This window comes from Macaca nemestrina, chromosome 17 (assembly GCF_043159975.1).
Source record: "Macaca nemestrina isolate mMacNem1 chromosome 17, mMacNem.hap1, whole genome shotgun sequence".
Taxonomy (NCBI): Eukaryota; Metazoa; Chordata; class Mammalia; order Primates; family Cercopithecidae; genus Macaca; species Macaca nemestrina.
The window spans coordinates 10,142,740-10,154,815 of NC_092141.1; the positions used below are offsets into that span (position 1 = coordinate 10,142,740).

Consider the following 12,076-nt stretch of genomic DNA (forward strand, 5'->3'; position numbering starts at 1 on the left):
GGAAGGGAGGGAGGAAGGGAGGGAGGAAAGGAGGGAGGAAGGGAGGGAGGGAGGAAGGGAGGAAGGAAGGGAGGAAGGAAGGGAGGAAGGGAGGAAGGAAGGGAGGAAGGGAGGAAGGAAGGGAGGAAGGGAGGAAGGAAGGGAGGAAGGGAGGAAGGGAGGAAGGAAGGAAAGAAGGAAGGAAGGAAGGAAGGAAGGGACTCTTTACTTGTTCTGAAATTTTGCAACCACCACAAATTAAAAAAAAAAGAAATTCTCCCTTTGACATAACCTAGTATTTCCTGACACTAGGAAGAGACAGGACATGCTACACCATCCCTCTGAAAGCCAGGCAAAAAGAAAGCAGGGCTTCATCACTCAGGGGCTGCCCTGAGAAACTGGGGGGTGTGCTAAGGCCTGCTCCCAATGGCTCCCAAGAGCCGAATGTTAAATTTTCAGGAATTCTGTTTGCTGGTTGTTAAACACAGCCATTATCAAAAGGAAATGATATAAACTTATAACTGAATTAATTATATTAAAAACAAAGGCAATAGGCCAGATATAGTGGCTCATGTCTGTGATCCCAGCATTTTGGGGGTTAGAGGCAGGAAGACTGCTTGAAGCCAGGAGTTCGAGACCAGCCTGGGGAAAACAGTGAGATACCATCTCTACAAAGAAATAAACAATCACCCAGGCGTGGCTGCATGCACCTGTTGTCCCAGCTACTTGGGAGGCTGAGGTGGGAGGATCATTTGAGCCCACGAAGCTGAGGTTGCAGTGAGCTATGATCATGTCACTGTACTCCAGCCTGAGCAACAGAGTGAGACCTTGTCTTTTAAAAAATAACAAAAAATAAAAAACCAAGGCAATAAATACCCAGCACTTACCACCTCCTAACTACACTTTACTATTTTCCATGCTCCTGGTGGATATTGATGGTCGTTTGTGCTACTGTATCCGTATAAAAGCACCACTTCATGGTGAGCCACTGGGCATCTCTTCCCAACTCCGTATTCCGTGACTTCATGTGGATACTTTGAAATTTACACCAGGGAAAATGGCAAACAGGGCCAACTGGAGAGACCGTTGTTAACTATTTTTCAGTCCCCCAGTGTGTAAGACCAAAGGAGAGCAGCTGCACGGAGGGGTTACCTTGGCAGAGAACTTGAGGTGAACTTCTGCTTCGTCCGCCAGGCTCTTCTTCACCTGGGCCCACGCCTCGCCCAAGGAACTGCAACAAAAAGACCATGAGACTCAGGTCAGAAGCCAAAGCCCTTCCTGAAGTGGGACGGTGGGGCTCCACCCCAGGTCTCGGGGAGGTATATGACAGCTGAGAATGTGGATGTGGATGAGGCAGAGGCTGGGCAGAAACCAGACACGAGCATCACGTTTCAACTCACAGGGTCGGATGAGCCACCAAGGTCCAAGTGAGCTCACCTTACCTCTGCAAGCTAAGGAAACAGACTGTGGCACATAGCCGAGTGGTGGGGGGATTCCTAGAAATCCAGAGGCTCTCAAGGACCCAGGAAGGTACAGGAAGCAGGTATGGGGACATTCCAAAGCCTCAGTTGCAGTGAGGGCCTTGACCCCTGGGCCGTCACTGTCCCCAGAGCTTTCACATCACCCCTCCCTGGTTTGCCGATGAGGGATGCAAGCATCTGCTAATCAATCAAGGAAGGAAACAGGTTCTATTCCAGGGAGAAGCTCTTTTAGTTTGTTTGTTTGTTCCTTGAGACAGAGTCTTGCCCTGTCACCTAGGTAGGAGTGCAATGGCGCGATCTTGGCTCACTGCAACCTCTGCCTCCTGGGTTCAAACAATTCTCCTGCCTCAGCCTCCCGAGTAGCTGGGATTACAGGAGTGCACCACCATGTCTGGCTAATTTTTGTATTTTTAGTAGAGACAGGGTTTTGCCATGTTGGCCAGGCTGGTCTTGAACTCCTCAGGTGAGCCTCGGCCTCCCAAAGTGCTGGGATTACAGGCATGAGCCACCGTGCCCAGCCAGAGAAGCTCTTTTCAAACAGAAGGTACCATGCAGCCCTGCTTATGGAAAAAACCCCAGCTGCCTGGCTTCCAGAAGGGGCAAAGATGGACTGTGTGGGTCTAGTGACCTAGATGCAGCCACAGGGCAGAGAAGGCTCCCACTGCCATCCTCGGAAGCAGGGTCTCCTCTAGCACTGCTTCTCTAGCTGTGAGCCCTGATGCGGCCCACAGCTTACTAGAGAAGGGCCAAGTCCTCTTAGCGGCATCACGTCTCCACTCCAAGGAGGGGCTTCATGTAGAAGAAATCGCCTGAAGTCCCTAAGACTTGCCAATGCAGGCCCCAGGCTACATTCTCTATGATTTGGAGCTCTTTAACCCCATGACCCTTCCAAATGATACCCCTGCTTTCTTGCTCCCAGCCTCTTCAACACAGCCAGTAAATCCAGGCTGAATGTTCTGTTGACTTAATATCATCCAAAAGCCACTCCCCCCCCAGAGAATTCATTAAAGTCGAGTGGCAAAAGCTGATTAAAAGACAGCATGTGGTGAGGCTTCTGGGTCTAGAGCAGAGCAGCCAGTAGCAAAGAATTGCCCAGCAGAGCACAGCAGATCCCTCTGATGACTGGCCAGGCCTGTGTGTGGGTGGTGCTGGCTCAGGCCGAGGTGAGTGTTTATGGGAAATGACTGCCTGATTTTATCTAGGAGTCCAGCAGCAAAGAAAGGTCCCCTCAGTGATCCTGGCAGGGGAAGCCACCAGAGAAGCGTTGGAGTATGAAACGGGGCAATCCAAGCTGTTGACAATTGTCTCTGCCTGAAGGGCCTGAGCTCCAGGAAGCTGTGCTGGGGTACTCCACACCCTCTGGGTGGCTTGGGTGCCCCACCTGATTCAACAGGTGGGTAGGAGGTCCAGAGGTGGCGGAAGCAGTCCTGGCAGTTACACAGATCAGCGGAGCAGAACACAGAGTTATACAGCTAGGGCCGATTGACTGCAGCAAAGAGGTTAAGGTGTTTCCATGGGGGAAAACAGATGATCTTTTTAACAAATGGTGCAGAGACAACTGTACATCCATAGGAGGAAAAGGAATCTTGGCCCTACCTCATGCCATACACACAAATTATCTCAAGATGCCTCCTAGCTCTAGGGTGAAAGCCAACACTATTCGAAGCATATGGAGGCTGTCCTGGGAGGAGTGGGAATTGGATTAAAGGGAGGTGCGAGGGGTTTGCCCCTGCAGCTGAGCCACCCACAGCAGCCAGCAGGAGGTACGAACAAGAGTCACAGAGTCAAAAAGGCCCTGGGCAGTGCCCAGGCTTTGTATGAGCACATGCGTCTTTCCACAGAGCTGTCAGTCTACTGTCAGCAGAGCACATGGCAGGTAAATGGCCCAGGGACAGCCATGGTGGCCTGAGAATGTCATCTCTGGGCAACTGGGAGGAAAGGAAGAACCATGGTTTTCCACCAACACAACGTTCTCAGCTCTACCTCCAGGCCACACCCTGCTAAGTGGGAGGACATCTCTCCAGACATTCAGATGGGCCCCTCTGAGCCAGTGCATCCTTGGTGAATGCCTCCCTGCTCTCCAATATTCCAGACTCTCTGGAGTCATGTCACCATTTATTAAAATGCTACTTACAAATTCATTCAAAAAGAGATTTTTCATCTAATAAACAGTTAATGAAAAACAAAACAAAATCTGAGATGCATCTCTGTTCCAACATATAGTTTGAGGCACGCCAAGTCAAAACGCATGTTGTTTTCATGATCGCCCACTAGGAAAACCAAAATCCCATTTCCTTTCCACACAGGAGAGAAAAACTAAAGGCAGAACAAACAGCCGAATTCCGCTTATTTACCAATGTGTACATATCCTGTGAAATCTAATTTGGACAGAAGTTGAATTGCAAAAGCCACTCCAGCCTCCCTGAGAAGCATCTTCCTTGACTGCTCCAAATTTCTAGACTCCTGCTTTGCTTTGAAAGTCTTCAAGGAGATGGGGTTAAATGTCCAAAACTGTGTGTAAATGTAAATCAGTGTCGTTGCACGCTGTATGTAGGGGGCTCATGTGTTCATGCTCCAGTGCCTGCTACAGGACCGTGTGCATGGGGCTATGTGGGCATGCAGGGTGAGAAGTAATGTGTACATCTATGGAGCAGTGGCCCTGATGCATGTATGTGAGCTTGTGCTGTGTTTGTCTCTGTTTGTCCGTGCATGTGTGTACAGTATGTCAGCGTGGGCCTGACTCACGGAGCTGGACTGCTCGGGTGAGGAGCATATGCTGTGCGTGTTGGCCAGGACACAGTGTCCTTGGCAGCAGCCCAGGCCGGAGAGGTGGAAGCCGGAAGACTCCAGAGCGGCACAGTGGTTGCAGGGCACGGGGATACTTAGGAAAGCCCCTTCCCAGGCAGCAAGAGCTGCTCCTCTATGTGCCGCCTTCCTGCCCCATCTCAGGCCCCGTGCATGGAGCAGGAGGAGGCCAGGAATGAACTAATCTCATTTACATCTGTGGAAGGGACGCTGGTCTTGCTGGGCTGCCCTGTGGTCTGTGGCTGGCGGGGAGGGTGAGAACCATTCCAAGGAGGCTGCCTGGCTGCACAGCCAACCCATGTGGAGGGCTTAATCAAAGCCACATTTGGGCTGGCAAAATCTCAGTCCCCTGAAGGATTTCAAGCCATGAAGGCAGATTTGGACTGGTTGAACATCACGGCTCGCTGACAACCACAGCCGTCCCACAATAGAACGTCTTCCTTCCTCGGGGGTTCACTCCCCCTTGGAGGAGGAATTCAAACACAGACCAGCACCAGAAGGAGGTTGGAAGAGAGAGGACCTCTAGGGACCTTTTCAGCTCTAACCTCCTGAGAGTCTTTGTGTTTTTACTGAGGTCAAATTCATATAACATAAAATTAACCGTTTAAAAGTGAACAATTCAGGCGCATTGAGGACAAGACCGAATCAAATGCCCATTTTGTGAGTGCAACTACCACCTCTATCTAGTTCCAAAACATTTTTGTCATGCTAGTATGGACTAAAGGTTTATGTCCTGCCAAAAGTCTTAGGTTAAAACCCTAACCCACAATGTGGCTGCCGTTTGGCAATGGGGCCTCTAAGGAAGTAATTAAGGTTAAATGAGGTCATAAGGGTGCAGTCCTGATCTGATAGGATTAGTGTCCTTATAAAAATAGACATTGGCCAGGCGCGGTGGCTCACACTGCAATTCCAGCACTTTGGGAGGCCGAAGTTGGTGCACTGCCTGAGGTCAGGAGTTCTAGACCAGCCTGACCAACATGGTGGAACCCCGTCTCTACTAAAGATACAAAAAATTAGCCAGGTATCGTGGCACATGCCTGTGGTCCCAGCTACTTGGGAGGTGGAGGTTGCAGTGAGCTGATATCAGGCTACTCCAGCCTGGGCAACAGAGCAAGACCCTGTCTCAAAAAAAAAAAAAAAATAGACATCACAGAGCTCTCTCTCTGAGTACACACCAAGGAAAGGCTGCATGAACACATAATAAGAAGGCTGCCATCTGCAACCCAATGGGAGAGTCCTCACCAGGCACCAACCCTGCTGGCACCTTGATCTTGGACTTCCCAGCCTCCAGAGCCATGAGAAAATAAATTCTGTAGTTTCAGCCACTCAGTCTGGGACATCTTGTTGTGGCAGCCCAACCAGATGAACACATACCCCAAAAGGAAACCCGGTAGCCCCTAAGCAGTCACAACCCATTCCCCTCCTCCTTCAGACCCTTGCAAGCAAATGACAATCCACTTTCTGTTTCCATGGGTTTGCCTGTTCTGGACATTTTACATAAATGGAATCATACACTATGAGACCTTTTGTGCCCGGCTCCTGTAACTTAGCAGAATGATTTCGAGGCTCATCCACACACTAGCATGTATTAGTGTTCCATTCCTTTTCATGGGTAAATAATATTCCATCGTCTATCCGTGGATATCCATTGTGCATACACCACCATTTGTTTATCCTCTCATCGCTGGGTGGAACGTGGGTTGTTTTCACCTTTTGGCTGTTATGAATATTGCTGCTCTGTACATGTGTATAGATGTATTAGTTTGAGTGCCTGTACTCAATTCTTTTGGGTACAAACCTAGGAATGGAATTGCTGGGTCATATGGTAATTCTATGCTTAGCTTTTTGAGGAACAATCAGATTGTTTTCCACAGTGGTTGCACCATATTCCATTTCCCCCAGGGGTGCATGAGGGCTGAGACTTTTTTACCCACTAGGAATCCTTCTGTGGCTGGGAGGATTGGGTTAAGCTTCTCCCAGCCCAGGTCCCACTCAACGGTCACAGCATTAGTGGGAAGGGAGCCTGTGCCTCAAGCCCACAGGAGAGAGCTCCAGACAAAGGGGCCAGGTACAACACCCTCTCATACCTCTCATACCCAGCTTCCTTCCAGCCTGTCCCTAGAGAAAGGGGAGCTCGAGTGGGCATCTAGAAGCTACTGCTCAGCTAGCAGGGGTCAGACCAGAGGGGATTCTGACATACTGCAACATCTGGAACATGGCCCTTGGTCACTAAAGAGAAGACAATGCGGAAGTGTCTTTTTTTTTTTTTTTTTTTTTTTTGAGACAGAGCCTTGCTCTGTCGCCCAGGTTGGAATGCAGTGGCGCGATCTCGGCTCACTGCAAGCTCCACCTCCCCGGTTCACGCCATTCTCCTGCCTCAGCCTCCCAAGTAGCTGGGACTACAGGCACCCGCCACCACACCCGGCTAATTCTTGTATTTTTAGTAGAGAGGGGGTTTCACCATGTGGGCCAGGCTGGTCTCGAACTCCTGACCTTGTGATCCAGCCGAATTGCTGGGATAACGGGCGTGAGCCACCGCGCCTGGCCGGAAGTGCCCTTTTGAGTGTGGACACCCATAACTTGAGTCATGGGTGCCCTGCTTGGGCCACGGGCACACACCTTAAGTCATGAGCACCCACCTGAGTCACGAGTGCCCACCTTCAGCCAGGCCTATGGAGAGCTCTCCATCCAAACTGGGGCCATGCCAGTGATCAGTGATGACTGGCTGATCCCCCTTCCTCAGTGACCCCCCATCCTCCCCACTCCCACCTCTCTCCTACCCACTCACCCTTCCTCCTGAGAAGCCAAGGAGTTCTGAGAGAGCTTCGCTAAGTTCTTCGCATAGTCTTCTTCAATCTTTATCCTGCAAAGACAGAAAACCCAACCCACATCAGCTCTCCAGTGCCAGACGGTGGATCTGCCCTGCTGCCCTGCACACCTCCGCCGTGGAAAGGAACTCACTAGACCACAAGCTCTGAGACTGCATGGCTCTTGTCTGTCCACCTGACATGCAGTAGGTGCTTAATAAGTACTTGTTGGATAAACGAATGAACAAAACTGTCTGGACCTCCACCTCCTCATCTGCAAAGTAGGATATTTTCTCCTGTCTCCTAGAGCTGTGAAGACGAGAGCTGGCGTTTACATAGTTCCTAGCACAGAACAGGAAACAAGACCCCTGAATGAATAAATGAAGGAAGGAAGGAAGGAATGCTTGCAACTCGTGATAGACTACCAGCAATAATACCCAGGGCTGTCCCCTCTCCCTTCCAGCCCCAGAACTCCCAGGTGGCCTCGGGCCCTCAGCAGCAGAACAGAAGATCTCCCTACTGTCTCACACCCCCAGGGCCTCTGATTGTCAAGCCTGCTGGGTGCAAGTATTTCCATGGAAACCTGGCAGTGCCCAGGGCTGCAGGTAGATTCTATTTCCCTGGAGAGGAAAGTAGCGTTGGATGTAGCTTCCGGCAGGCAGGCCTTTGACACATTTGCAAGGCAACTCCCCAGGGGGTGTCCTGTATTATCTGCCACGTCGTGTGAAGCATGGTGTCAGAGGTACTGTTCGCCACCTAAGTGGTCCTCTGGGCCACAGTGGGAGACAGAGCAGCTATGCTTATGCCAACCAGAGCTGGCCAGAGCCCAGGATTCAGAGAGCCCCTGGTCCATCACACAGTGAACAGAAAAGCTCCAGAGGCGCTGGGACCACAGCATTTGCTTCCCAGCCACTCAAGCACCTGGCACCCAAAGAGTACGATGATGGAGAGAGGGCAGTTGACAAAGTCTGGCCGCAGCATTCCGAGTAATAATAATTGCATGACTTGGCATCAGGAGACTCACAATCTCGTTCCTTCTTGCACTGCTTTTCTCTCACCTCCACCTTCAACTGGTCTCTAGGTCCTCCTGAGTCTCATTCCAACTGATCTGCCTCTGTCACTTCCTCTCCATCCCCCTACCTTCAACCCCAGACTGTGGCCAAGAGAGATCTCTAGAAGGGAGATCTATCCATGCCACACTCCCGGCTCCTCAATGCCGACCACATGCACCAGACACACGACGCTCCTGTGTCTCACCTCCAGGACCAAAGCGTGCGTCACCTCCACTTCTGCCCCACTTCCCGAAACCAAGACCCCAGCAAACCAGCCAGCACCTGTCCTCGAGCCAGGGAAGCTCCCAACTCTGAGCCTCAGCTCTCACCTCTCCTGGCACTAAAAGGCCTTCCCAAGATCCCAAGGTGGCTGGTGTATGCGTTTTCTCTAGGAAGCCCAGAATGTCCTGAAATGGCAGTTTCCATTTATTTGCTAACAAGACGTTGTTATGGAAATATAAACCACAAGTGTGTTCTTTGACTTTTGCAGTCAGTTCCTATTTGCCTGTTTTATACCATTGTCTTCTCAAACCCAAGCCGTGCAACCTCTCCATTTCCCACCAGTTTAATGGGTCATAAAATAAGGATCTGATAATACAAATTGAAAATAGGCCCTCTGTCTACACCCAGACCACCCTGAACACATCCGATCTCATCTGAAAATAGGCCCTCTAAGGGAAAGGGGTGCTTCAAAACGCCAAAGCATTATGACTTGATTATTGCTGTTATAATTAAAAAGGAAAATTTTTGGTTGGGCGCAGTGGCTCACACCTGTTAATCCCAGCACTTTGGGAGGCTGAGGCGGGCGGATCACCTGAGCTCAGGAGTACCGAGACCAGCCTGGCCAACATGGTGAAACCCCGTCCCTACTAAAAAGACAAAACATTAGCTGGGCGTGGTGGTGCACGCCTGTAATCCCAGCTACTCCAGAGGCTGAGACAGGAGAATTGCTTGAACCTCGGAGATGGAGGTTGCAGTGAGCCAAGATTATGCCACAGTACTCCAGCCTGGGTGACAGAGCAACACTCCGTCTCATAAACAAAAAATAAATAAATATTTGTAAAAGATATTGCAATTTGCTATAAATATTTCCAACTCCAGATGGAAAGTGTTGTGTGTGTGCACATGCGTGACAGGTGGGTATGTGCAGGTGTGTGGGTATGTGAGTGTATGCTGAACAGGACCTCAGAACTTGGAGAGAGAGACAGAGAGAGAGAGAGAGAGAGAGAGAGAGAGAGAGAGAGAGGAGGAAAGAGATAGAGAAGGAATTTCTCTTTCTCTTTGTAGATTTCTCCATTTCCATTGGGCTAAGTTTATCGTTTCTTCATCTGTGTTCCCAAGCTCTTTAGACAAAACACTGTTACAATCCTGAGGCAGGGATGGGGTAGGAGGAGGGCTCTACATCTCCTGCCCTGGAACACAGGTTTTGGCTAACGATGAATTGAACTGTAACTTTCCCCCCATTGGTTATGGTAAAGGGCAGTGCTTCAAATGACGGCCAGGTACATAAGTAAAGGAGTGAAGAAGTCTGCGGGAGAATACAGTACGGAGTGGTGGAGACTGTGGCAAAATGGGAACACAAACACCCCCTCTACAAGAGTAGCTGCTACTCAGCTCCGGCCAATTGTCGCGTGAGGGATGTGGAGGCAATCCTGCCAACGCTTCTGCTCTTTCAAGGTGTGCAAAATATCCAGATTTTAATATGAAATCTACCCATTTTTCTGTGTCGGTTCAAATATTTAAAAACATTGTATCGGCCAAAGCTACACATCTGCTGACCAGATCCGTCCCAGGGGCCATGAGTTTGCCACCTGGTGCTAACCAGCCCAATGCTGAGTGTGCAGTGCTGAGTCCTGTGCTGTCGCCCCCTGGCCACGGGGCCCCTGGGGAACACTGGTACCAGGCCCCAGGGCTGGGAGGGGCCCAGGCTTCACCTTTCCCGGATGAATTCTGACATTTCCTTCTGCATTTGTTTGCCCTTCAGCTGTTTCTGGAGCAGTAGTTCAAACCCAGCCACAGTGCCGTTGCCTTGGGGGTCCTTCTTATCAGCCTACAAAGGAAGCAGAAGCACAAGAGTTTAGGGCAAGTCTGCGTCTGCAGCCAGGGAGAATGGCGAAAAGAGAGGACAGCTCCCAGATGTGTCTGGCAACCCCAGCCCAGCACAAGACACGGGAGCAGCCGTCTCTGCTGCCCTAACTCGGACGTCTCTCCTGGTGCCCCGTCTCCCAACAGTGCTTTCTGATGCTCAGGCTCTTACAGTTGCTGTATCCCCACATCCAAGCCCCTTAACTCTCCCAACCTGGGAACTGAGAGGAAGAAGGGCAAGTGTCCAAGAGCGCCGGCTGTGATGCCTAACGGCCTACGACTTCCAACCAGGTGGCTGCAAAGCCTGGCTTGGCCCTCGGCGAATCTTGGCATCCTGACTCCCAGCTGGACTATGGGTGAGCTCAGGAGCAGGTGCCCCCAGCCTTAAGCCATCTTGTCTTCTATCAGCTTCTTATACTGGTAGGGCAGTGACACCCTCTAAACACACATTCATAAAAGATCACAGGAGAGAAAAATCAATCATAGGGAGAAAGTGGATCGAAGGGAGGCCGTAGGAGAGCACAGGACAGGCTGCCCTGAAATACCGGCTGGGTGACCTTGGCCAAGTTCTTCACTCACTCCAGGCCTTAGTTTTTTCATCTGCAAAACTGAGGAAGTAACAGCCCTACCTTCAAAGGGTCACTTCAGGGTAAATGACATATGTATACAGCTGAGCACATTGCTGTGCACATATTATGTACCCAATACATGGTATCTGTTATTAGTTACTTTTAAATAGAAGTCCAAACTTGGGGAGGATGGGCAAGTCAACGAAATACTTAGGACCCAATTAATTTTGCAAACAAATATTCTTAAAATTTCAAAATTAAATGTTTTATTTTATTTTGTATTACCTGCATTTCTTCAAGCATACCTGAATGCCCCTTTCCTGCAATTCCCCTGCCTGAGATTCACCCACACATCTGCCCGCACGGCCGTGGCACCAGTTCCCAGGGCCATTCCAGGCACTAGCCATCAGCATGCCTAAAAGTGTCCTCCCCCTTACAGCTTTTCCCTATCAGCAAGCCAGGGTCAAACACTTTGATAGTTAATGGAGGGTGTTCAGAACAGGTCTTTGATATCCCAGACAGAGAGGTGCATTGGTGAAAACAGTGTCCAGCCACAGGGTGTCCAATCCTAGGCAGTATCCCCACAGATCACCCCCTTGAAATAGGAGTGGGTTGCATCTCTCAGATCCCATCCAGATCAGACATTTTAGGAGAGGGGAAAGAAAAGGGGTTGCTGATGCCTGCAGGGAACCCCATTTACCATCACAAGTAGGTGAGGGATGTTATGGACGCCTTTCCAGTTCCCCCAGTGTGGGACCTCTCCCTCAGGTGCCATAACTCAAAGCCCTCTGGTCACGCTGCTAACATCCCTGATGACAGGGAGGTCACCACCCTATGGGGTCACAGTCGGGCTGGTCTTGCAGTTTAAAAGCAATGTCCACTGAAGATCGCTGCGCTTCACCCTACGAATGCTACATCTTGATGACAAAGCAGAAGGAAAATTACCCAAATACTGAGCTCCAATCTGCCTCCCTTCTAGGATGGATGTGCTGAGCTATCCATGCACGCTCGGGAAAACCAGCCAGAAGAAACAGCCTTCAACGACTGTGTCAGGAGAAAGAAATTTCTATTCGTGGAAAAGGCCTTGATGGTCAGGGGGATAAGTGGATTGCAGATTAAGTATCAGAGTCCCCAGAGAGCTTGAGTTAAGATAAGAACTCACAAGTGTCACTCTCCGGATGCTGCTGGCAGCAGGCAGCATCAGACATTCCTGCCAACTTTCCAAGGCTTGAGACCCCACACGCTGACCTCCAGGCTCCCAGGATACCCATTTCCGGGGCTCAAAACACTCTCTCCTT

The 12,076-nt window shown here is 50.4% G+C and overlaps 1 protein-coding gene across 4 annotated transcripts in view; it reads right to left on the reverse strand.

The window, feature by feature from the left end:
• Positions 1-12,076, reverse strand: part of LOC105473574 (growth arrest specific 7) — a 291,097-nt gene that overhangs the window by 26,473 nt on the left and 252,548 nt on the right. For all 4 annotated transcript variants that reach the window (XM_011727397.2, XM_011727401.2, XM_011727399.2 and 1 more), the window contains exons 7-9: positions 10,059-10,174; positions 7,054-7,128; positions 1,132-1,210 (exon numbers count right to left, since the gene is read on the reverse strand). In XM_011727397.2, coding sequence (XP_011725699.1) covers positions 1,132-1,210; positions 7,054-7,128; positions 10,059-10,174 — 270 coding nt within the window. The remainder of the gene's footprint in view (positions 1-1,131; positions 1,211-7,053; positions 7,129-10,058; positions 10,175-12,076) is intronic.